At 36.9% G+C, this 25,121-nt stretch overlaps 2 protein-coding genes across 12 annotated transcripts in view; one reads left to right on the top strand and one right to left on the bottom strand.

Annotated features, from left to right (window-relative positions):
* gulp1a (GULP PTB domain containing engulfment adaptor 1a) overlaps positions 1-10,157 on the top strand; it is a 130,990-nt gene extending 120,833 nt beyond the window's left edge. For 6 of the 11 annotated variants that reach the window (XM_026271386.1, XM_026271381.1, XM_026271385.1 and 3 more), the window contains exons 3-12: positions 2,081-2,142; positions 3,925-3,996; positions 4,428-4,526; positions 4,844-4,981; positions 5,148-5,264; positions 5,351-5,437; positions 5,623-5,847; positions 6,470-6,602; positions 6,753-6,847; positions 8,000-10,157. In XM_026271386.1, the coding sequence (XP_026127171.1) occupies positions 2,081-2,142; positions 3,925-3,996; positions 4,428-4,526; positions 4,844-4,981; positions 5,148-5,264; positions 5,351-5,437; positions 5,623-5,847; positions 6,470-6,602; positions 6,753-6,847; positions 8,000-8,071 (1,100 nt within the window). In that variant the 3' untranslated portion in view covers positions 8,072-10,157. Of the gene's footprint in view, positions 1-2,078; positions 2,143-3,924; positions 3,997-4,427; positions 4,527-4,843; positions 4,982-5,147; positions 5,265-5,350; positions 5,438-5,622; positions 5,848-6,469; positions 6,603-6,752; positions 6,848-7,195; positions 7,207-7,999 lie in introns of all 11 variants that reach the window. The other 5 variants (XM_026271387.1, XM_026271391.1, XM_026271388.1 and 2 more) reach the window with 5 other exon arrangements.
* A 252-nt stretch (positions 10,158-10,409) lies between these two features.
* LOC113108336 (collagen alpha-2(V) chain-like) overlaps positions 10,410-25,121 on the bottom strand; it is a 28,199-nt gene continuing 13,487 nt past the window's right edge. The window contains exons 2-54 of the mRNA XM_026271374.1: positions 23,983-24,204; positions 23,857-23,873; positions 23,709-23,741; positions 23,577-23,609; positions 23,133-23,186; positions 22,941-23,027; positions 22,696-22,773; positions 22,396-22,440; positions 22,250-22,303; positions 21,338-21,391; positions 21,194-21,247; positions 21,050-21,103; positions 20,262-20,315; positions 20,032-20,076; positions 19,825-19,878; positions 19,680-19,724; positions 19,532-19,585; positions 19,248-19,346; positions 19,088-19,132; positions 18,898-18,996; positions 18,686-18,739; positions 18,389-18,496; positions 18,231-18,284; positions 18,035-18,133; positions 17,871-17,924; positions 17,679-17,777; positions 17,547-17,600; positions 17,242-17,295; positions 17,094-17,147; positions 16,943-16,996; positions 16,795-16,839; positions 16,605-16,703; positions 16,277-16,384; positions 16,137-16,190; positions 15,778-15,831; positions 15,640-15,693; positions 15,492-15,545; positions 15,251-15,358; positions 15,105-15,158; positions 14,975-15,028; positions 14,729-14,890; positions 14,549-14,656; positions 14,340-14,447; positions 14,189-14,242; positions 13,992-14,099; positions 13,848-13,901; positions 13,658-13,765; positions 13,441-13,494; positions 13,249-13,356; positions 12,865-13,171; positions 11,999-12,180; positions 11,503-11,745; positions 10,410-11,174 (exon numbers count right to left, since the gene is read on the bottom strand). Coding sequence (XP_026127159.1) covers positions 11,028-11,174; positions 11,503-11,745; positions 11,999-12,180; positions 12,865-13,171; positions 13,249-13,356; positions 13,441-13,494; positions 13,658-13,765; positions 13,848-13,901; positions 13,992-14,099; positions 14,189-14,242; positions 14,340-14,447; positions 14,549-14,656; positions 14,729-14,890; positions 14,975-15,028; positions 15,105-15,158; positions 15,251-15,358; positions 15,492-15,545; positions 15,640-15,693; positions 15,778-15,831; positions 16,137-16,190; positions 16,277-16,384; positions 16,605-16,703; positions 16,795-16,839; positions 16,943-16,996; positions 17,094-17,147; positions 17,242-17,295; positions 17,547-17,600; positions 17,679-17,777; positions 17,871-17,924; positions 18,035-18,133; positions 18,231-18,284; positions 18,389-18,496; positions 18,686-18,739; positions 18,898-18,996; positions 19,088-19,132; positions 19,248-19,346; positions 19,532-19,585; positions 19,680-19,724; positions 19,825-19,878; positions 20,032-20,076; positions 20,262-20,315; positions 21,050-21,103; positions 21,194-21,247; positions 21,338-21,391; positions 22,250-22,303; positions 22,396-22,440; positions 22,696-22,773; positions 22,941-23,027; positions 23,133-23,186; positions 23,577-23,609; positions 23,709-23,741; positions 23,857-23,873; positions 23,983-24,204 — 4,391 coding nt within the window. The 3' untranslated portion in view covers positions 10,410-11,027. The remainder of the gene's footprint in view (positions 11,175-11,502; positions 11,746-11,998; positions 12,181-12,864; positions 13,172-13,248; positions 13,357-13,440; positions 13,495-13,657; positions 13,766-13,847; positions 13,902-13,991; positions 14,100-14,188; positions 14,243-14,339; positions 14,448-14,548; positions 14,657-14,728; positions 14,891-14,974; positions 15,029-15,104; positions 15,159-15,250; positions 15,359-15,491; positions 15,546-15,639; positions 15,694-15,777; positions 15,832-16,136; positions 16,191-16,276; positions 16,385-16,604; positions 16,704-16,794; positions 16,840-16,942; positions 16,997-17,093; positions 17,148-17,241; positions 17,296-17,546; positions 17,601-17,678; positions 17,778-17,870; positions 17,925-18,034; positions 18,134-18,230; positions 18,285-18,388; positions 18,497-18,685; positions 18,740-18,897; positions 18,997-19,087; positions 19,133-19,247; positions 19,347-19,531; positions 19,586-19,679; positions 19,725-19,824; positions 19,879-20,031; positions 20,077-20,261; positions 20,316-21,049; positions 21,104-21,193; positions 21,248-21,337; positions 21,392-22,249; positions 22,304-22,395; positions 22,441-22,695; positions 22,774-22,940; positions 23,028-23,132; positions 23,187-23,576; positions 23,610-23,708; positions 23,742-23,856; positions 23,874-23,982; positions 24,205-25,121) is intronic.

Genomic DNA, 25,121 nt, shown 5'->3' with positions numbered 1-25,121 from the left:
GTGTATGTCCCTCTCATCTATCACACCTGATTCAACTCATCAGCTCATTAGAGGTGACTGCAAGACCTGAAGTGGGTTTGTCAGATATAAGGAGACATACAAAATGTGCAGTGCTGGGGTACTTAATGGAGAGGTTTGAGAACCACTGTATCAGATCATTCCTGTCTTACTTCTGCTATAATTTCGTCTTATTGCCATTCAGGGCTCCATGAATCAAAGCAGTGAACTGTAAAATTAGATGCGGAGACTACCAAGGCTCTTACAATGCTCTAAAGCCCTTGCAGGGAAATATTGCTAAGAATATGCTAAGATGTTCTTATTTGACAAGACTTGATATTCAGTCAATGATCATTAGATATTAGTTTGGGAAACATCAATATGTTGCCACTTTCCCAATTATTCAATTCATTAAATTAAATGTGAAATACTAATAGCCAGACAAATAGGTAGTCGAGATGCTCAAATATGCAGAGAAATGCTTTGAAGACACCACAGACACAAAAGTGACCCATTTCAATGCTTTATTATTTGACCTTTTGACAGATTTTCACCCATTCTCCATTTATATTGGTTTCTTTTTTTATTATTATTATAATAAGCAATGCATTTCTCTAGACACTTTGTCATCAGCTTCAGCATCACAGTGATGTCTGTAAAAGACCTACCGTTCTCACACACACATTTACAGAAGAACACTGACATTTTGAGGTGTTCGCTCTTCATTTGACCTATGAATCACACCCATTCTATGAGGAATCTCAGCGGGCAAACAAAACTAATCAGATTTAAACACATATTGTTCTGAAAGCCCAAAACTTGTTGCCAACTTCTAAAATGACTGTTTATCCAAGAGTCATCCTTATTTCATCCTTAATTTCTGAATATTGACATATAATTGCTAACTAAAATCGATCATTGCTTTCATGAAATACCAGGAGAGGTTCTGAGTCCTCAGGGATCTTTTGTTTCGATCTGCCTGAGTTATACTTAGCTAAATGGTAGATTAATTGGTCATTGTTTCCCTGTAAATGGCTGCATGGCAATTGTCCAGAATACCATTGCATAACGTCCTCTCAATTGTAGTACATTAAAACAAGGTTTAAAGAAAGAATTGATGGGTAGGTTGGGGATTAAGAGTGTTAAAGAGTTACAAATGGTGAAATTGTGCATTGTCAAATGCCTGACACCCCCCATATGTATTATATATAAGGAATAGGAAGTGATTTTGGACATGCAATGATGTGACTAACCCTGTTAATGAACTCAGGGTGTTGTTGCTGAGCAGAGCGGCAGGCGAGCTGAATATTGTGACTCCTGCGGCTTGTTTGTCACAGTTAGGCCTTGCAGTTTTCTCTAAGCTGTCACACAAGCACAGGCACGGCAGTGTCTCCTGTCCATTACATCTCACCCGCTGTTTGCACTCCTCTGAGGCCAGTCTCAGTAATTCACCTTCTGACTTGCCAGTTTGATCTATGCAGCTTTAGCTGAAAAGGCATTTGGCTTTACATCTTTGATAATCTTTGAAAAATACTTTATTTAACACAAGGACTTTAGAGGAAGACAGGTATTATTTCTAATCTTATGGTTTGTTGTTTAAACACATTTACATAAGTTGCACTGCTATAAGATTTGAACAGCAGTTGATTAGTGGATATTCATTTCTGATAATTGGTTTGTTGTTTATGCACAATTGAACTGGAGTTTTTGCTGCTAAGAGGTTTGAACAGCAGCTGATTTAAAGACCTACTTATTTATATACTGTTTGTCTTAAACATTAAAGATATCATTATAATAGTTCACCCAAAAATGAAAAATTGGTGTTTATCGGCTTACCACGATGTAGGAGACTTTCTTTCTTCAGTAGAACACAAGCAAAGATTTTTAACTCAAACTGTTGCAGTCTGTCAGTCATATAATGGAAGTGGATGGAAATCAAGGCTTTGAGAGTTAAAAAAAAAACATACGCAAGCAGATAAACATCAAATTTTCATTTTTGGGTGAACTATCTCTTTAAGATATTGCAAACTTCATAAGTTCATAAAGAATATTATTAGGTTAATAGTGTTCTGTCTCTTTCTAGATAAATCATGGATGCACACTCCAGAAGCACTGGCCAAGCATTTTATAGCATACAATGCCAAGGTATGTGTTATTAACCTAATTTTTTACAGATTTTTCATAAAGTTTACTGTTTTGCCAATATTTTGAGTTTGTGTATGTATGTATGTGTGTGTGACATTATAGGTCATTTGTAACATAATTTACTTATATTTATTTAATGAACTAGCCTAATGGAGTACAATAAACTATTGTAGTATGAGATGATAAATAGCTTGACTTTATTGAAAATAACAGTGTATCTTGCAGGGGGGAAAAAACAAGAATGTGTATAAAGAAGTCAAATTGGGCCAGTTTTGATTTCATGCTGATTTTAATGCTTGTTGGAAAAAATACATCAACTGTACTTCTAATAAAAAAAAATACATCAGCAAATATCCAGAGGTCTAAACAGACACAGCTTAAATAGATGGATCAATGCAAATGCTATATCAAGTTACACAGTCTTCTTTTACACTGTCTTTTCATAAAACAATGAATTTGTTTGTGTCTCTTTTGCTGTTCATCAAACATCTTGTGGGCAAGAACATCTCGTATACCCTGTCAGTGCTGTTTTACGCTCTGTTTCACCAGAGACTCGTCTTCTGTTCAGGGCTGAGAAGCTGTCTGCTGCCGAGCAGTGCTTCTTAAGATGTCTTACTGAATTCTTCACAAAAACAAAACCGTTTGGATTCTCAGAGCTGCCGAGGTTTCAGCTGTGTTGTCTGTCTTTGCAGATGAGAAGAGAATAGACAAAGAGAGTGAATTAAAGAGGGGAAAAAAATGTATTCTGCCAGTGTAGCAGGTGATAGATGAGCAAAGACTGGATAAAAAAAAAACACCTTCGAACAGACCGGCAGGGAACAGTCGACAGGAACAAGAGACTCTCCACCCAGTGTAATGTAGTGTATCTATCACTCCTGCCTCACTTTCTGTCCTACAGTGCTCACTTGCCCTTGAGTGTGGATGGCATCCATCATAACTACAGTACGTGCTGCAGACACGTTTATGGAGTCTTATTTGTTTAACTCCAGTTTGGAGGATAATGCGGTTCTTATCCCCCAGAAGAGTTTGTCTGATTAAAAAAGTATGATGTAAGCTGCCTGTATAATGATTAAGTCTAATCATGAATCCATTTCATTCAATGCATTCTTGGAAAGAGGCAGACCAGCAGTGAGTTTGAAAAATGAATGTTTTGTAAGGTAGAAGGACCTTTTTAAGATTGTTTATAGCCTCATCAGAGAGAAACATGAATATAAGAAATGTATATTTGACGAGTGAAAATGGGTCAGACAAAAAAAAATCACACAAGTATAGTCTGGAAATCTTTGTGGTTACTGTCAAATTATTGTTTGTTTATTCATTTTCAGTAGAGTAGCTATTCCACTCGAGAAGTGATCGCTAGGTGTTTTAAGAACCGTTGTTAAATCTGCCAGAACAGCGTCTAGACAGATGCTTGACCACAAGGACTGGGTAAAGGTTAATAGCTCCATCTGTTGGATGCTAAATGTAGTGTTCATGCTCCTTATGGTTTTCTTTTTAGGAAAAGAAACAAACTAGCATAACATAACAAACTAGCTTTTAATGCGTTTCAGATTACATGTGGGGAATGTTCTTAGCAATCAGCAAAGACTTTTAATAAAATTAACATTATGGTTGAGCCTACAGTAGCTGAGAGTGTTTGAACATGAAACGGAAGCTGAGATGTGGCTTGCTTTGTGGTCAGTTTAAATAAATTAAACTTTGTTAGCATTAATTGACAGACGTTTAATTATTCAAAAGATTTCAATTGTTCCATAACATATGATTTTCATGTTTCTCCCACAGTTTCTGGGGCACACAGAAGTCGATCAGCCCAAAGGTACAGAGGTGGTGAGAGATGCCGTCAGAAAGCTCAAGGTAAGTCACTGGCTGCACACATCTGGAAACAGGAAGTGGTATTTCTCTTGAGAGGATGTAATATCTGAACCCTCCAGCTGTTTCAGACCTTCAGTGGTGGATCAAAGTTTAATGATGCATAGATAATTTAATTTGATCAACCCTCCACTCTTAGTATTACATTATCACTTATAAGGGGTTTAGATAAAATAGGACATGCTAGATTATTTGAAGAAGGTCATATTTCAGTAATATTAATAACAACAATAAATAGTTTTTGTTATTATCATATGAATGTATTGCATGAATCGTGCTTTATCAACTCAAGATAAAACAACACAATATGTGAGTAAATTAACAGGATTTTTTTTTTTTAAACTGATCTTCAACATATCTAATCTCTTTTAACCTGATTGTTGTCTTTCACTCTTTCTTTCTTTCTCTCTCTAAAGTTTCAGAAACACATTAAGAAGTCAGAGGGACAGAAGATCCCAAAAGTGGAATTACAGATCTCCATCTACGGCGTGAAAATATTAGATCCTAAATCAAAAGTATGTGTATATAGCCTAACAAACAGGTTTATGAAACCAACCGTGTCTCACATGAGCCATGTTGTTTTGAGTGAAAGCCAGTTGAGGCACTATAATGGCTCAATAAAAAGTATGTGGATCGTTTCTGGTTGTTGAACCTGTTCATCATTAATGATTTATTACACCTGTGTGAGCCATTTGCCAAAAATGACCAAAGGAAATTTTGTTTAGTCTAAGTTTGTCCGAGTGCTTTTTGGTGCTACTGTATGCCCATATATATATCTAAAGGCTAAAATATTTTGTCTGTACTGTCTCTTATCTTGTTTTCTTCTTCACAGGAAGTACAGCACAACTGTCAGTTGCACCGGATATCCTTCTGTGCAGATGATAAGACAGACAAAAGGATATTCACATTCATTTGTAAAGATTCGGAATCCAACAAACATCTCTGCTATGTGTTTGACAGTGAAAAATGTGTAAGACAACAGATAATATGACATATACGTTTTTTTTTAAAGAAATGATTTGTCACGCTTAGAACTTAAACGTAAATTAAATGTGGTTCAGAGGAAAAATGGCCAAACAAAACACTGCTGATGATGTTACTAGGAAGATGATTTGTCATGTATCTGTCGATTCCAGGCAGAAGAGATAACTTTGACCATCGGCCAAGCGTTTGACTTGGCTTACAAGAAGTTTTTGGAGTCCGGGGGAAAAGACGTAGAGACGAGGAAACAGATAGGTGGCTTACAGAAAAGAGTGAGCATCATTTACAGTTAGAAACCACAATGCAATGTCTCAAATAGGAAAATCTGTTTATGACAAATCGATTTCTGTCTTTATAGATTCAAGATCTTGAAGCTGAGAATTCTGAGTTGAAGAAGCAGTTGCAAGTCTTGGAGGAACAGCTGATGATTGCTCAAGTTCCTCCTGTAAGCACTGCGAGGACTTCGCGTCATTGGATTGCACATAATTGCCATGTGCCATCTCTTAAAGCTCCTTACAAAACAGACCTCTATGTCTATGTCTAAAAACCTGTACTAAACCGATGAGTTTTCCTTTTTTGAGAAAAAAACTGCAGTAAAACTAGTGCTGACTAGATCTGATCTTTCCGCAGCTTCTTCACATTAACTCTTCTAATGAGGACTATATGCTTCAGAGACCCTCATCTCTCTTCTGGTGTCACAACGTGACCTCGTTCTCTTGCCTCGAAATCTCTTCTGTTACACTAACGCCAATGAGCTCACCTGACTCTAACCTTTCTGCTGGTCTTCTGACTCCTCCACCTGCTAAACCGGCTTTGGCAAAGCCTCCCAGTGGAGCCAGTGTTCCTCGCCCTCCTGTTAAGCACCTTTCTGTTTACTCTTTCTATCTTTGTGGCCTTGGTTGCTGGTTTGTTTATTTGCTAAGTTTTACTCTCAGATTTTAAAGGCTGGTTAACAAATGCCACCAATAGATTCCAGCGACTGTTGGGGGAGGTGTGAACCAGGTTTTTTTTTTGTGTGTGTGTGTTTTATTTTTTTTTACTAAGATCCATATTGTCTCTATTTACAAATTAAATTGAAAAATGTTGGGTTTTTTATCATTTGGAAATTGATTGGATCATGAAAAGAGTGAGAAAGTGACAGGGATTCTTATATATATATATATATATCTCATTGTTTTTTTTGTGACTCACTGATTAAGAAATACAGATTTAATTATTAATTTATATAATGGAATGCACACAATGAAATGTGCACAAAACACTTGTAATGTGAATTGGGTCAACATTTGTCTATTTGTTTAAAGCACGCAATCAAACAATCACATAAAACTATTTGTGGACTGGGTCTATTTTGACTTTATAGTTATAAATATAAATAATATGCACTTTATTCTTAGGTTTTAACAGATGAAAATGGTTTTCAAATGAGTGATTTCTCAGATTGCTTATGTGCTTCACGCATTGTTCACATTTGCAGGGAAACAGCATGTCCTCGAAGACGCCCACTGACATATTTGACATGGTTCCATTTTCTCCAATGACCCCATTGGTTCCATTACCAGCAAGCAATGGCTCGGCCCCTCCACCCCCTGCAAGGCCTACAGAGATGAGTAAGTTGTCTTTTTCCCCATTCTCTTTACCAAAAGAAATGTTGACTAATTTGGCCAAAAGATAAGGTTTCATAGGTTCATATATTATGGATGTCAGCTTCAGTGGCCTGTAAAATGAAGGGGAAAAAATATAGTCACTTTCTTCTTCAGGGAGAGACCTGTTTGGTGCAGAACCATTTGACCCTTTTACCTGCGGGGCAGCTGACTTTCCTCCCGACATCCAGTCCAAGCTGGATGAGATGCAGGTGACTGCATGTGTGTGAATCATTAGCAAATGGACTGTGTACATGAGCAGCTAATGGAGCTGATGGTAGGCACTGCTGCAGCTGTGAAGACTCTCTCAGTGCAGAAGGGAATAATATGATGATTATATTGGATTTTATCTTCATTTCGGATTTGTCTTGGGAGTGCTATTCTGTTTGCAGATGGAAAACTTTCAAGAGAAGTTTGCTTTTTAAGTATGCTTTGAACCCAAAGAAAATAGACTAACATAGAGTACATCTTGCATACAAAGCAGTTACATGAAACATTTATGTCATTTGCTCAACTAACAACCACAATTTTCCATCTTTTTGCTCTCTTTATGCTTGCAGCGGCAAAGATGGTTTGTATTTTAAGACTGTTTGAATTTTGACATATTGCTTAGGTCTTATTTGTAATGTTTAACTGTTTTATAGGGATAATTCATCCAAAAATGAAAATTCTGTCTCTCATTTTTGCCTTTTCTTCATGTTTTCACTTCGATGCATTGAAAATAAATGGTGACTGGTTTTTGTTAAACTGTGCATAGACATATATGTCTAATATTTCAAGTAATTTAAAGCCATACCATTGTAAATTTGAGGTGCAAACCACATTGTTGAATCAGTTGTTATATGTAAATATGCATATGTTGAAATTGCCTAAGTGAGATTTTAGAACTATCAAAATGGGTTTAGTTTCCATCTGTTATATCATAAAACTTGGAATATTATGTGCAAACCTTTTGTCATACCTTATGTAATTTCTGGAGCTTTGTGGACCCTTTTCACCATTCACCATTAACTTTTTTTCATTCATTGTATGGTCAAAAAAAAAAAAAACAAGCAGTGTCAGCATTATGTTAAATGTCTCCATTTGTGTTATACGGGATAACATGATGATAAAATTTACATTTTTAGATGAACCTATCCCTATAAATGTCTCTAAGATCAATTATTTACGCTCAGACTTTAAACCATGCGTCATATGATTCTAGCTCATGCCCTGCTTTAAAAAGCATTTTTATTTATTTAACAGATTTGTATAAATGTATAATGCAGTTGCATATTTTTAAATAAACCTATATGTATTTCACTGTTTAAAGGGTTAATTCTAATAGTGTTTGTATTTTATTTTTTATTTTTTTCCCTCTCCAGGAGGGGTTCAAAATGGGACTAACAGTGGAGGGCACTGTCTTTTCCCTTGATCCGCTAGAAGGTCGCTGCTGATGCCAAGAAGAAAGTTTTGTCACTTTCATGTTAAACCATTTGTATTAAAGTGCCAAACTCGGGTTTACAGTCAAGATGTCAAAGTCTTACCTTACGTTTTTTATGTATTTGCATTTTGAATTTGGTTTACTAAAAGTATATTGAGAAATCAGAAACAGTAGAATCACTATTTTTGTAAGAACTAAGAAAAATAAAAACTAGAAATGTAGTTTTAACACCCCTTGCTTGTACTGGTTATGAAGGATGTAGATGTCCAATTGCACAGTCTGTGGCAACGTTTCATTTCTATTATCTATTCCTAATTCTTTAAGCTTGTGTTATGCTAACAAGCTGCTGTTTTTAATCTGTGGCATATTACAATTCATAAACGCATACAATGTTATAATTATGTAGAGTTCCCTTGACATATATTTTTTTTACTTTATTTTTAACACTTAGTACATTACCATACATAATAATCACATTCCTTTTGTATCCAATCACATGTAAAATTATGATATTGTTTTTGTTAATAGCAATGGCTCTATTAAAATACATATTTTTTAACTGAGCAGCAGCGCCATGAATGGCAGGACTGGACTGTTTCCACATTAACATATACTCGTATTGCAGTTTAATTTTATATTATATATTTTAGTATACTCTTGCACAAGGAAGCACTTTGAAAGAGCTCTGTTCATGTATTATTGTTAATTCAGCCTTTGCTGTTGTAGTCATTAAAAGAAAATGGCACATATTCTCTGTTCTCTTGTGTAAGTTATGTTTTGTAACATGTTTTTCTTAGATCTTTATTTGCATTAAATAAGAGACATTGTATGAAATAGTTTTTTTTTTTTTGCTTAACAAATCTTCACCCACATGCTGTACACTGTAAAGAAATGGTAAGATTATAGTAAAATTATCATTATGTATTTGAGTCCCATTCATTTACCTTTAAATTTAAAGTGTCTTAAATTTACTCTCTTAATATTAGTATAAAAGCTGAAAATGTTAGTTTTTCACGCTATAATTTGTCATGATGATTGTTCAGAATGTAATTTGGCTCAATCATGTAATCTGTGTACTGTTCATAAGTTTTCTTTCTGAAGAGCACCACATATTGGTGTGTTACTTCATACTTCTCACACCGTTGCTCTGGTAAGCTGCTCTTTCCCATAATTTGTATGTTCGACAAAAGTGTTTTTTACGTTCATTGTAGTGCTACACCAAGATGCATCATATTTCAATAAGTGCAATTATTGCAGAAAGCCTGTCTGAGGAACTTACAAGGCATAATAATATAACATTCATTAATTTTCTATTCAGTAATTTGTGTTAATCCCAAATACTGCTAATATAACGAGCAGTCCTCGCTAGGCATTTACAGTTCTGATCATATTTGACATATTTTTGTCAAATATTTTTAACATACAGAAAAATTACAATATTTTAACTTTTTTATATAAAAAAATGTTAAACTAGTATTTTCTGCCATTCTTTACTATTTGCAAAAATATTACTTATGAAAAAATTACAACAGCAACAACATTCTAACAGGTTATGACAAAATTGCAGAAATCACTCTAGCAACTTACAGAGGATATAATGAAGCAAAGCAATATCTTACAACTTTATTAATTAAAAATATATTTTCATGCTTAAAAGAAACAAGCATCTTAAAAAGTAAAGAAGAAAGAGGGAGAAAATATTGTTGATTGATTCAATAAAATGTTTAAATGTTTAATTTGCAAAGCAAATACATGAGATTAGCTTCAAATCCATATACCACATGGCTTTAAAAAGTTCTAAAAATGAGTAAAATAATAGAAGAAAAAGTGCAAGAATTATAGGTATAACTGCATGCTTTAGAAAATGACATTTTTCAATACTGCATCTAATTTTAGCATTTTACTACATTGTGCCTTTTACCTTTACAAAAGCATTTAAAGTCTAAAACTAATGGGTTAAAATTTCTGTTGCATTGCACTTGTGATAGAAGTACTTCGTTTTCAGTAGGCTATGGGAAAGAGAAATAATAATGCTCCTTTTAGCGATGGAGAGATGCATTTAATTTTATTTGCATTTCCTTAAACTGCAAAAAAAAAAAAAATTGCTTTCCTAATTTAGCTTTGTTTTTCAGATAAAATATCTAAAAATAATCTTATCTAACAAAAAACAAGATTATTTTGCTTACCCCACTGGCAGATTGTTTATGTTATTGATTATATATATATTTATTTATTTATTTATTTTTCTGAAAGTAAGACAATTGTTTTTTACTTGTCTAGAAAATCCTTCTTGGTTTTAAAATGTTGTATATCTTTTGTCTGGAATTGAAAAAAAAAAAAAAAAAACAGTGTACCCTGCATTGTACCTTTTTAATAAGAGAAATACAACCAGTTGTACAGAATTCATGTACAGTAAGTCTGTGTTCAGCTTTTGTAGGTTTATAGAAACGAGATAGCTTGCGCTAATGAATTACCGTTTTCATCTTTAATTGTAAGTTGGTTTTGAAAGTAATTACAAGCTGAATGTACAAGAGTATAGTTTTAGGAGTCAAAAACACTCAACTGAATGCAAACTTCCTCTATAGCACCATTATTTTGTAAAAAATGATAAAAAAAAAAAAAACATACTGTAATGAAAACAGGCAAATCCAAATCATTTTAATTGCAACTAGTGTTGGTACAGTGTGGTGCATCATTACTGTTATTTTCAATGGCAATCTTAAAAAAACAGCAGTTGATGAATAGTCTTGTAATATAAAAATTCAGTTAATTTGAATTTCTAATTTCAAGGGAACAATCTCTTAAAAACCTTATGAAGCGGTTGTTTTCTTGAAACGCTTGGAAGGCACAATAAATATCTCACTACAGGGCCAGAAAAGTCCAATGCTCTGTATGTACAAGGCTGATCTTGTCAGCAGTAACTTTTTAAGAGTCTCAGGAATCTCTTCAAGGCATCTCTATGCTTTGATTCACAAGAAGCACACAGGCCCAATGTCAATGCCAAACTCCTGATCTGAACCTCCAATGTCCACAGGTGCAATATCCACAATGGGTAGTCTTGCTGTTTTTTGGGTCCTGTATTCAAACACCGTCTTGCCCCACTTACCATTTGCTTGCTGTAAAGAAAAAGACATTACTTTAGGTTTGTATGGGGGCACTTGTGATGTCTTATGTACTACTGATACTGTAATATAACTCTATATTTTTATCCATAGTAATGTTTTGTTAGCTTAGCAACATGCTAAAATAAACTAGTGCTATTTGTGTTGATGCACAAGGTTGCTTTCCATGCAGAGTGTTCAAAATCCTATCTTCGCTTGAAAGGTTCCAATCTGAGTTAGGCTGCCTTATAAAAAGTACGCCTTAGTAGAGAGCAAGACGGATCACTAGCCTCTGAAACAAGGCTTGTGCCTTTATATAAATAATGTTCTGCAGGGTACTTACTGAGCAGCTGTCCTCAAGGACAGTGTATCTAAAGCGGTTATTTCCCTCAGCTTTGAGCTCTAGATCATTTGAAGCTTTGAGGATGACTGCTTTCTTGAGGTTTCCAGTTGATTCGTCCTTGTAGCCCACAGTGTTCCTGCAGTGGTAAGTGATGGTTTGTGATGCCTCTTTGGAGAGCAGACGGATGAATGTCATCTGAACTGTGACAGTGTTTGCTGGCTGGTCTTTATTCCCATAAGTGAACTTCATAAAGACATAAAAAGAGATAAACAATAGGCAAATGCTGTTTTATATGATAGATAAGTCAATTATTCAATGCCATACTAAGTATTTTTGTATTCTACAGTAGTACATTTACATTTATTCATTTAGAAGACTCTTTTATCCAAAGCGACTTACAGATGAGGACAGTGGAAGCAATTAAAAACAACAAAAAGAGCAGTAGTGCTAACTGAGCTCGCAAATCATGTTCATAAGAGTGGCTCAACATGCTTACATATGTTCCTCCATTCATGTTGGCTCCAAACCACACAGGTTTAGTTCCTGGGGAACTCCACCATGACTTCTTGGGGATGCTGGCGGGTATTGCAGAGATACATGTCTCTCCGGTGTCCATGTTGCAATTAACTTTAATGGCATCCTCTGCACTGCCCTGATTTGGATCCACCCAGTATTCGCCTACAATGTAGGGATGAAACATTTATTTATTTATTAGTTTCAGCTGTTAATATTCTGGTAATTATGGAAAATAGTTTAGTTTAAAAATAGTAGTTGTAGAGTTACAAAGCCTCAATGACAATGTTAGATTAGTATGACTGTATAAGCATATTGTGTGTGTGTGTGTAATTCAGAATGTCTGATTGTACTGTCAACCTAAGCTCACTGAAAAGACATGCTTCTACTTAGATTTTTTTAAAACTCCAAAAAAGTACCTATACATATAATGCATTTCAGTTTCCAGCAGTTGTTTTCTTGCTTTGTAGCTCACCAGGTACACTGCATTTGCAAAGCCGTTGCACCACAATTTGTTAGGTTTAGGGTAAGGGTTATAGAAGTGGAATATTGTTTCATTAACCTTTTAGTGCCACTCCCTAGAATAGAGATTTCATTTCAGAAGTCTCTGTTCATTTGATTTGGATAAAACTTAAAAGTGCTTTTAGTGTCACTCACTGGACATTTCACTTTAAAATTGTGACAAAAGATATTAATGTAACAATTTTTCATAAATGTCGCCACAGGCACATTTCTCCAATGAGCCTGAGTTGGTATATGTAGGATACTAATATAGCAAGTCTGTGGCCTACTTACTACAGTTGGTTATAATGATTTACCTGCTTGTGGAATACTCCAAAATTAACTTACCACTCTTTTTTAGAGGGTAGCATTGTTTCAAGTCCTCACAAGTTCTGGCAGGATGCTTTCTACTACCATCAGGACTACGCATGCTATCAATCTGGCTGCTCAGAGCTTTCAAAGTTGCCTGAACTCCAGGATCAGCTTGGAACACGCTTGTTGAGTTACTCTTGGGAAGAGCCTCATCCTCACTGAACTCTGGGGGAGGAGGACCAGCATCATAATCTTGTGGCCCACCAAACAGATCTTCCATAGCTGCAGTGGGAGGTCCAGGAGATCCGGGAGGGCCAGGTGGGCCAGGTTCTCCAGGAGGTCCCTAATCATTATGAGACAAAAATTATTGGGTGTCTTAAGTTATAATGCTATGTGAAGAGGCAGGAGAGTTTAACTTGCCTCTGGTCCAATATCACCACTAACTCCTCTTGAACCAGGAGGACCCATAGGTCCAGGCTGTCCAATGTACCCTTCCTTTCCTGGTGGTCCAATGGGCCCAGGAGGACCCTGTGAAACAAATTATTTATTTCATGTCAGTCACCATTTGACTAGTTGTAAATCATTCACATTAAACAAGTCGTAAATGCATACCCTTTGTCCACTTGGACCAAAGATGCCTGGAGCTCCCTGTTCTCCAGTTGTGCCCTAAAAATGAAGTGAATGTAAAATATTATGATGGAAAAATGCTTCACTGATAATATATTGTTTTGTTTTCTGTTTTTAATTCATTATGCGACTCGCGTGAATTATCTAGGCTTTGGAGTAACCTTTCTCTTTGAATCAAGAGAGGATCTTTGTTATAACTTACAGGAGGTCCTGGAAGACCTTGTAAGCCTGCAAATCCTCTATGACCCTTCTGTCCTCTCTCTCCATGGTCACCCACATCTCCCTTATCTCCTCTTGGTCCTTGTGGTCCCTTAAATAGATAGTTAGAAATGGAGCGGTTTTGTAGAGTAATTCCAATAATGCCATAATGTGTTAGGTCAAAAGTTTCCTACTATGAGTCCTCGTTTTCCAGCAGGACCTGGAGGGCCAGAGGGTCCTTTTGAACCCTACCAAGACAGTGTGAGGGAAAAGTCAGTTAAAATGCTTTAGAGGTGGCATTCTAGTATACATTAATTATAAGAAAATGTGAGACTTACAGGCTCTCCTCTCTTTCCAATTCCTCCAGTTGCACCGACAGGACCGGGGGAACCAGGTGGTCCTGTAGATCCAGTCGCACCCTCTGGGCCTGGATCTCCTCGATCACCCTTTAAAAATTAAACCGCTTTGTAAGATTGGCACCAACAGTTTGAAATTATGATTTGGACATGGGTCATTTAATGTTTTTGGGTCTCACCTGGGCTCCTATGACACCTTCCTTTCCTGGTGGACCATCAGATCCAGCAGGTCCCTAATAATCAAAACCAACAATTATATATTTATTTATTGTTTCAAGTAACTCTATTCATTACAAATTTAAGGTAAAAATTATATGAAATATATTGTACATCAGGTCCAGGATCCCCCCGAGGTCCATTAGCACCAGGCATCCCAACTGGGCCAGGCGGTCCTTTGTCTCCTGGGGCTCCTGATGTACCCTGTTTTCCTGGAGGACCCTAAATGAGACAATCATGAAGAAGTAGATTAGTGGAGGTCTTCTAAAAAAGAATTGGTCTTAGACTTTATATTTAATATTTCAGCATATAACAATACTAACAGCTGGCCCAGGGAGTCCCGGCATTCCACGTTCTCCTCTTTGACCAGGAAGGCCTACAATTCCTCTTTGCCCTGTGGTTCCAGCAGGACCTGGTGGACCATCTGGTCCCTAATGGAAATAACCATTAAGATTCTGTTTTTACACTTAGTGTTTGACCTGAGAGACATCTGTTGCACTTACTGGCGGTCCATCTTCTCCAGAATCTCCTTTGTCTCCAGGACTTCCAGCTGGCCCAGGGGGACCTCTCTCTCCCTGGCGCCCTGGCTGTCCATGATCTCCTCGGAGACCAGGCGGACCCTCTTTCCCAGGAAGACCAATTGGACCTGACTCACCAATAGGACCCTAAGAAAATAAATTCCTACAGGTTTGAAAAAAAATGTTTTGAATTGTCATAATTTTGAACCTCTGTTTCTCCATGCAACATACCGTTGGACCAGGTGGACCAACTCTTCCAGCAGATCCAGGGAAACCTGTTGGGCCCTAAACATTGAGGTATGTTAAGTGACAAGCCATTCAAATGGCATGATACAGTATTTGCTATCACATCTATACTTACAGGTGCCCCCTGTGTTCCTCTACCACCCTTTGGTCCAGCCACACCAATATTACCCTGTAATCACACATATTAAGAAGGGGATAATTAATTCACTAGCATGTCCACAGAACCTTCTGAAAACCATTTTTATGCAAATGTTTTATAACCTGTGGCCCTGGAGGACCAGCCAACCCTTGAGGGCCAGGAGATCCAGCATCACCCTTTTGTCCAGGCTCCCCTGGTGGTCCTTTCACACCAGGCTGGCCATCAACACCCTGTGATTTTGAAAGTGTACCAGATTCAGAACCGGTTTACTCAATGATCTGACAAAAATAATTTTTGCATATTTAATGTACATAATATCAAACAACCATGAGTTTTCTGTCAGATTTCAAAATGTATACTTACAGCCGGTCCAACAAAGCCTACAGCACCTATTGGCCCAGGTTCACCACGGGATCCCTTGGTTTTAGCACAAATATTTGATATTAAATCAAAATGTTTAACTAATTTGAAACTGTTGCCTTTTGTAATTGAGTGTGAAATATCAACTCACTGGCATCGCTCTTGATCCTGGGGGCCCAGGTGGTCCTTTAGGGCCCGGTTCTCCCTGTTAAAACACTATGTTAGAAGTATGTTGTAAAAGAAAACAATATTAAAGTAAAATAGATAATAATATGTTATGTGGGTGTACTTTTTCACCACTTGGACCACCAGGTCCTGCAGGGCCAATTGGACCCGTCAAACCCTACATGTGAAAGACAACATGTCAGCATTAGATTATTCTTTCATGCATATTAAGCATCATCTACAGAGAAATTTGTGCACAGCAGTGATTGGGCATGCTTGAACAAGTCTTGTATAGTTCACCTCCTGTTCGATTACTAACATGTCTGTTACATTTGTTCATGCTTGATATTGAGATTGCTTTCTTTCAACTTTTACCAGTTTGAAATGTTTCTTTCAAATCTAAGTTCAATTCAAAACAGGAAAATAGTGTTAGTGTTCATACCAGCTGATAACCACTTAGTTTAAAAAAATACAAATAACTACCCTTGCACCGTCACTTCCAGGAGTGCCCTCTGACCCCTTCTCTCCAATAGCTCCCTAAATGTGGAAAAAGGTTAATTAGAGAACTACAAATATACAAATATCTTTGTGCTCACTGTAAATCTAATTGCATTACTACTTACTCTCTCTCCTTTTGGACCAGGTGGGCCAGAGATCCCTCTTTCCCCTGGCATTCCCTGCAGACCGGGAGGGCCTAAATCACCTACCGTACCAGAAGGCCCAGGGCTTCCCTACAAATAATTCAGTAGAATGATAATTTAACATTTTAAATGAATTAATTACAACGCTTTACTAAATATGTCAGGATTATGAAATAGCTGCATAATGAAATTGTGGCAGTGTATTCTGGTGTATTCTGTGGTCAATCTACAGTACAATAATATCTTAATCTGAAAACATTTAAAATGTTATTCCTGTGTCTCAGTACTAATAATAGATACTTAATTTTACCTTTGGGCCATCAGGACCAGGTGCCCCTGGGATACCTTTGGCTCCAGGCAAACCAGGAGATCCCAGCTCTCCTCTTTCTCCTGGGATTCCACGTTCACCCTGTTCAATGAAATGACTGACCAATCAGGACATGTCTTGACCTCAATGACGTGTGTTTACAGAAGCATTTATAGGTAAAACTAGAACTCACCCTTGGTCCAGTTTGGCCTATTGGACCGCCTTCACCATGAATACCCTTGAGAGAAAGACGATGCCTGTTTAGCATTTGTCCCTTCTTTTTCATACATTTTGTTTCAGGAATTAGTGATGTACTGTATGTTGAAGTTAACTAACTGTACCTGATCACCAGGTTTTCCTCCCTCTCCAGGAGCACCTGCTGGTCCTGGCAAACCCTGAGAAATGGGTAAGAAGATTGATCTTATTAAAGAGTCAGATGACAACAGAGAAAAGAAATCATTCTGACTGATTAAAAAGTCATAAATCAAGTACCTGGAAGCCATGCATTCCAGGAGGTCCCTGTTCACCTCTCTCACCTGCTGTACCCTAAAAATCAAGAAATCAAATAATAGATTGTACTCAGATTGCACTTTTAATAGCTTAACAACAATAGCAAAATCAAATGGTTGTGTACGCTTACATGTGGACCTGGTGGCCCAGCTGGGCCTACTTCTCCATCTTTTCCTGGTGGGCCCTATGAGGAAGTCAAAATTGAAGGGTACAGCTCATTTTCATTTAGAACAAGATATATCTTCTCAGAAGAAAACGTTAATTGAGCTTGAACATAAAAACGAAGTGCCACAATGTTGCAATCAGGGCATCATAATGTGGTTGGTCGTATGTTCACATTTTTATTTATTTATGTTTGCGTGTCGCTGTGCAGTTACGTATGCTCAGGTGTTGTGGGGTCAAAAGTAGTTAATACATTTAACTGCTGTTACTCACCCTTTGCCCAGAAACTCCTGCAGATCCCTGCTCACCTGCCTTTCCTGGATCCCCCTAAATTATCATTTAAATGATAAGTCATGTATTTACAGAAAAAGAATAAAAAAAATAAAAAAAAACAATTCGACTCACACTAAAACCCTTTGGGCCTATTGATCCCATAGTTCCAGGAGGTCCTTTTGTTCCAGGTGACCCTGCAGGCCCTGGGCGCCCATCCTCACCTGGAGCACCCTGTAGAATGTGAATAGTAACATTTCTTTATTTTTTGTGGAAAAATGTGGATATTTTATTCCAGTCATGAATGGAAACGTCAGATGGATATACCAGTGGTCCTGGCTTTCCTTCAGCACCCTGAACTCCAGGTGTACCTGTCAAACCCTGAGGAAAAGAGGATGCAAAAAAGAATAAGTGATGTATCTGAAGGAGTTGGTGCATTGTGTTCTGACTTTTCTGTTGTTAAGACACATCACATGAAAATTTTCACTTACCCTTGCTCCTGGTAGACCAGGTTCCCCTGTTCTCCCTGGATCTCCAGTTGAGCCTTTAGGACCAGAAGTTCCTGTAATTCCACGGTCACCTTGTGCACCCTTAGATAATTATGAACAAAGTATTATTTCAGTATTCAGCTAGTGTAATTATATTCAGCTTGTTAATACTTTGGATTTAACGGGACTCTTTTATTACCTTTGGACCCGGTAAGCCATCTTGACCAGGGAAGCCTCGGTTTCCAGGTGCCCCCTATATCAGACAATAAAAAAAACAGTGAAAATTTAGTTGGTTTATGTGATTACATTCATGCAAGTCTGCTTTTGTAAAGGCAATAAAAGGAAAACTAGACTCACCCTCTCACCAACAGGTCCGGGTGGGCCAACAGAGCCTGGATCTCCTCTGGGACCACGTTTTCCCTCTTCTCCCTGAGGTCCAATTACTCCCTGTGATCCGGGTGGACCCTGTGACAAAGAAATACATTACACCTAAAGGTAATTTGTATGTTCTTTGTCGTCTTCTAGTTTGTACCTGTTAGAAAACAGTTACTAATTATGTAAATTTATCTGATGATGCAGCACAGAATCTGCATGCTCCATCTTTGACAAATAAATATATATATATATAGGTCTACAGACTTAGACAAAACTTACAGGTTCTCCTTTAGGTCCAGCCTCTCCTTTGAAACCAGGAACACCTAAATCTCCCTAAACAACACAAGATTCAGTGTTTTTAACTGTTCTTCATTATACACATTTTCAGACACAAATAGTACAGATTTTGTAGGATATTTAACATTATATGAACACAACAAATCTTCAGTCCATAAATGCATACACCACAGCGTGAGCAACGAATGCCTTACCCCTTGACCTTTGATCCCAGGTGGTCCAGTGCTTCCCTGAGGTCCTGGTGGGCCATTTGGGCCAAGCAGACCAACAGGACCCTGAGGACCAGCAGCTCCCTGGAGGACGTTATGTTGTGTAAGTTGCCAATATCTGCATTATGAAAACAGCAAAATCTGAATTATGTAATTATTTTGTTCTTTAACATACCACTGGGCCTTTGGAACCTGGACCACCGTCAGTGCCCATAGGCCCCTAAAAAAAAAAAAAAAATCAGAATCACAATCAGTTTGCATTGCAAATTAATTAATAAATTGACTTAATATTTGCAATCGTGTTCTAATCTTCAAAATGACAATCACAAACATACTTGTTGTCCTTGTGGTCCAGGTCTGCCTTGATGTCCTGTCTCACCTCTTTGTCCCTGTGGTCCCTCTGGACCCCTCACACCTGTAGGTCCTGGTTGACCCTGTAAAGTAAAATTCATTTTTATTATAATGATTTAAGGTAGTGTAGGTTCAGCTGAACTATTAAGATATATATATATATATATATATATATATATATATATATATATATATATGTATATATATATATATATATATATATATATATAAAGCAAAAAAGTATGTATAAATTCGTATCATTACCCACCTTCATGCCTGGGGCTCCTGGATACCCTGGAGCACCATTAATTCCCAAAGGACCCTTAAAGCAATGAATCCATTAGAGATTGGTATCATGACATTTGTAGTTGCTTCGTATGTTACTCATTATCCTTTGATTTATTAAGATTCCTTACCACTGGACCTGGTTTTCCAACATTTCCTTGAGCACCACGCATGCCCTGAAATAGAAAATAAATAAATAAATGCATCTTATTATATTTCAAAAAATATTAAAGTTATCAGGACAATACTATCACTCTTATTTATTTTTGATCTTACCGTTGTGCCACTTGGGCCTGGACGTCCTCTTTCTCCTGGCATTCCCCTGGGACCCTACATTTAGCAACAGGCCAATTTAATTTCATTGGAAATAAGTCTAGAAGCATTTGTGGCATTGTAAGCATGACAAACATTTGCTTTTATTTACTAGATTCACAGCATTAATACTGCTGAGGTTTGCAGTGACTTAGGATGTGGTCTTCTTACCATTGGACCAGGGGCACCCATTGCACCAGGTCCACCAGATTCACCCTAAAATAATAAATATGATGAAAATATACTTAGACAAATAAAATTATTAATACATCTGTGTGTGTATATAAAACGGCCAAAAATGAAATCTTACAGCTCTACTCTTTTAAAGCTTTGTCAATATTAATAATCAGGGTTTATAGTGAGTAGGGTTTAATAATGAAGTAAATTAGCAAAAGCCGAACCTTTGATCCCAAAGCTCCACGTTCTCCTTTAAGACCAGCTGGACCTTCGTGACCCTGAATTATGACAAGACATAACAGGATTATTATTTTGTTAGACTCCATCTAGAAACCTAAACATACAGTTTTACACTGGTAACTTGAAAATAATGTGTGTACATTATACATTCTATTCTAGTATTCATATAAATTGTATTTTCAACCAACTTCTTGCTGAATAGCCGGTTGGTGCAATAGGCTGCAATTACTTATTGTCAAACATGATGATTGTGTATTCTGTTCTTTCTTTCTTTGTGTGAAGTCTGACTTGGCTTCTTGTCTGGCTTACAGGTATTTTATTTGATGCATTGTGATGCATTCAAGACGAAACTGGTGGCCTGGTGGATGATCTGTAAGTAATTCCAAAACAATGATGCTTTTGAAAATTGAAGAGCACTCAATACTAGGAAAATAGCACATTTGAAAGATTCCCAGACCAAGAGAATGAAATTCTCACACTTGACAAATGTGGAAGGTAACACTGAGAGAGCATATAAAACAGTGAGGTTAAAAAATCCAAGTCTACTGACAATGCTTCTACCTTGTATAATTGCAAAATTAGTTCACATGGTCAGTGTCACAAAACTTATTTGATCAGTGACCTGCCGAATCATAAATATATCTTATTCAATATTTCTTAATCTTACGGTATTTGAAGGTTTTTCATTATAGTCTCAGACTTTTAGAAAGCACTGTATGCATGTCGTATGCATAAATCTTAAATGAGGCCTAGAGATTTAGAGTTTACTCACTCTGTGGCCCTTTAAGCCTGGTGGCCCTGGTGTCCCTGGAAATCCTCTCGCTCCCTGAGAATAAAAGTTATTCAAACATAAATCGAATTGCAAGCAAACACCATCCAATGATAAACGCTACAAATAATAAAAGGCAATTATTACCGGAGATCCTGGAAATCCCATTTCTCCTGCACTTCCTGAAGTCCCTGATTCTCCCTATAAAAGCAAAAGAATTCCATTTCAGATCCTGTTTAATTTTACTACATTGCTGTGAGGATGCCCATGATAACAGCATAGAGTACTCACATCTTCACCAGGCTTCCCCGCAGGACCCTCTGGTCCTCTCTGGCCAGCACCACCCTATGAGATGCAGAACAGTTGACTAAACATTTTTTACAATGTACACATGGAGTGCTCATTTTGTAAAAAAAAGCAATGCGTTACAACCAGAATAACTTCTATGACTTAAGTAGCATGATCATGGAATTTATTAGACAGGCTGATTCTGCAGCATTGAAAGGGGCAATTCAGCTATTAGTCAGTCTCACACTCTTAAAGTAAGTTGTATATTTAATTCTTAAACTATAAAACCTGTCTAATAAGTCACTTGAGTTAAAAGATCCTGCCATATTCTGTGCCTCACGAGCATATGTAGCATCAGAACATTCGCAAAAAACTGGTTTTGTGATCAAAATAAATGTTTTCTGGCAACACTTTACAATAAAGTGTAATTTGTTAACATGCTATTTCACAGTGCATTAATGTTAAGAATGTTGAGATCAACAATACCTTGGATTAATAAATGCTGTAGTAGTGTTGTACATTGTTTTCATGTCAATTACTGTAGTTAAAAACAGTAAAGTTAAAAGAGTAAAGAGTCAAAAACCTCATCGTAAAATGTGCCAGTATTCCTAAAGGTTACAGTTTCAAGTTGTATATGATAACCAACTATATTTCACCAGTGAATGGTGGGAAAAGAATGCTAAGTACATGTATAAAGCCACTGCAACAATTGCTTTTCTTTGAGAATGTGAATAGCCAAAGTTGTGGTTGCCTTTAATAAATGAGCCATGAAAATAGCCTGCGATATGCAAACAGCAAGCAATTTTTGAGTTTATCCTGGCTGATGTTTGCTTTGAAATAAAGAGCTGGGTGCAGACTTCCCCAGTAAATTATAAAGTCTTCAGAGACAGTAGAAAATGAATCATGTTCCCTCACCATTGGCCCTGGATCTCCGACATCACCAGGAGGTCCTTGTGGTCCTGGCGCCCCCTAAAGGAAATTGAAAAACATGCTTCTGCTAGAAACAATATTCTTTTGACCTGATATGTGTAACAAAGATTTCATATCAAATAAATACTCACTGGTGCTCCATTTGGCCCAGGCGGTCCTCTTGTTCCTGCCTCTCCCTATTGAAAAATAGCTTTGTTACTGGAATAATCACAGAGGGCTTATGAAACAACACTTTCTTTAAAAAAAAAAAACACTGGCATAACACAGCACCCAAATTAAATTATGAAGTTGTCTCATTTTGTACTACTCCAACTCATTCTTTTAACACCGCATTGCAGTGATGTGAGTATGATACATTTTTGTAATGTTCCTTATAAATGTGTGGCTTATATAATGTATAGTTTTGTTTAAATGACAGGATCTCCACTCACCCGAACTCCAGGCATCATGGCATGCTGGGCTCCTGTTTTGTCAGCAAATCCTCCAGCCATATGTGAAGACAACTCACCCTAAGTAAGAGAGGACATAGGGCCTTATTAATTGGAACTATATTTATTATAACTGTTGTGGTGTTTTTTCTTCGACCCTCTGTTTTTTATATTCTGTCTTGTAGTCCTACAGTACTTCCAAAGGGCCTGTTATGTTTAAAAAAAAAACCTATAAACTCTAAACTCACTCCAGGGGTATGTCCGGGGGGCCCTGGCTCTCCTGGCTGTCCAGGAATACCGGGCTCTCCATCGTATCCTGGGGGACCCCTGAGACCCTACAAGAGACATTCAAATCGGCAGAAATATAATATAACAACAATACTATTACACAATTTTTCACATCTTTAATCACATTTTGAAATGAATTTGCTGTATCTTACAGGTCGACCTTTGGGTCCACTGTCTCCTCTGTACCCCGGAGCTCCTGGAGGCCCCTGTATAATACACATAAAACATGATTAAGGTAAGCAAAAACAGTCTTGAAAGCATTAGCAATATGGCATTAGTCTGTTCAAGTTATTGCCATAGTTTTCACACAAAGGGCTGATTCCAAGAAGACTGAATGATTTATGATTTAATGCCAGTGTAGAAAGTTTCAAAATATTGTTATTGAATTTTAATTTTTGCTCTGTCCCCATCTAGTGTCCGGACATCAGAATCTACTAGATACTGTATATGTGATAGAAATGATAAACAGCAGAGAGCACAGCATGGAAAACAACTTATTTTAGTATATGTTCCGTTGTATAAATCGAATCATAGGATTAATCTATTTATTTATATTGAACTGGTTCCTATATGAAAGTAAATGAAAGCAATCTCACCATTGGTCCAGGACGACCTCTTATTCCAATAACCTAAAATTAAGATGGAACTTTTGAATCATTTTCAAACAGTACAAATATTGTTATATATCCATCCTTATCTAACTAAGATAAATGTTCATTCAAACATACAGTTGGGACATCTCCAGGTTCTCCTTTCTGACCCTGGAAGCAAGAAGAGTAAAACTCAGAGTCACTGAACTGACAAATGTATTTATTTATTCACATTTGTATTAAGTAACTACATGTTGAGAGTGCTGAGTGTAATATTATAACTTACCTTGGCAATCCTCTCCGCTGAGAAGAAAAAAGAAATAGACAAAATATTAGCTGCATCTAGAATTAAAAAAAACCTACAGATTTGCATGAAGATGCTAAATAAATATGAATTGATTTTGAAGGTCACCTGGTCTGCCATTGCCACTGGTGTGTGTTGTGTCACTCTGGCAAACAGGACAGCACTCTCCTTCTGGGATCACTACCTTTGCACAGTTAGACACTTCATCACATTGCACCTCGTCGCACAGGATTGCCCCGCTGTCACAAACACAGATCCTGCATGGTTCCGGTTTCCAGATGTCTCTGTTTGTGTACACCTGTCCATTCTCTGTACAGCTCAACTCATCCTCTGTAGACAAAAAAAGGTAAATGCTATATAAATGGTGTTTTTTTTTTTTTTACTAACAAATTCTTGTTAATCAAATCCTTTCCTATATAGTTGTACTGTGGGTTTGGGTGTGTTTGTCATGATTAGACCACTGCATGAAAAAGGTACTCATATCCCTGTGAAAACCCAGCTAAAGTCTTTTTTTTTTTTTTTTTTTTTTTTTTTTGTGATTTACTGTTTTCTACTTAAAATCGTCCTTTTTTAGGACTTTTTAGGAATTTAAAGAACATTCTGTGAAAATACCTTTATATCTTTAAATTGACTGAGTGAGGCCATGTTAAAGATTGAGATCATGGCGAGATTAACTGTTAAAATCAAACTTTGATGCTTGTTATCTTATAATTAGATTTTGAGACTTCACAGACAGGGTCACGTAAACAATTAAAGGGTTACTCCACCCTAAAATGTACATTTTGTCAGTAATCACTAATCTCCATTTCGTTCCAAACCCATAAAAGCTTTATTCGTCTTCAGAACAGAATGTTTTTGATGCATTCTGACTAGCTCTCAGAACATCATATGCTGTTTGCGTTCAGTGGATACTCTCCAAAACGGCGCTAAGCTAACACGGAGACAAACTGTTGAATAAAGTTGTTTTTTTTTTCTTTGTGTACAAAAATTATTGGCATAGCTTTTTACAGTTGAACACCTGATGTCCCATGGATTATTTTACTGATATCCTTACTACGTTTCTGGACTATGAATGTGTTAATTGGTTAACTGTCATTATTGAAGGGTCAGAGAGCTGTCTAAATGCATCAAAATGATCTTAATTTGTGTTTCGAAGACGAACAAAGTTTCTATGGGTTTGGAACGACATAGAAGTAAGTGATTAATGTTAATGTTAAAATAAGATTTTAATAACCACATTAAAATTA

This window comes from Carassius auratus, chromosome 9, assembly GCF_003368295.1.
Source record: "Carassius auratus strain Wakin chromosome 9, ASM336829v1, whole genome shotgun sequence".
NCBI classification, from domain to species: Eukaryota; Metazoa; Chordata; class Actinopteri; order Cypriniformes; family Cyprinidae; genus Carassius; species Carassius auratus.
This window is presented reverse-complemented; position numbering and strand designations above follow the sequence as displayed.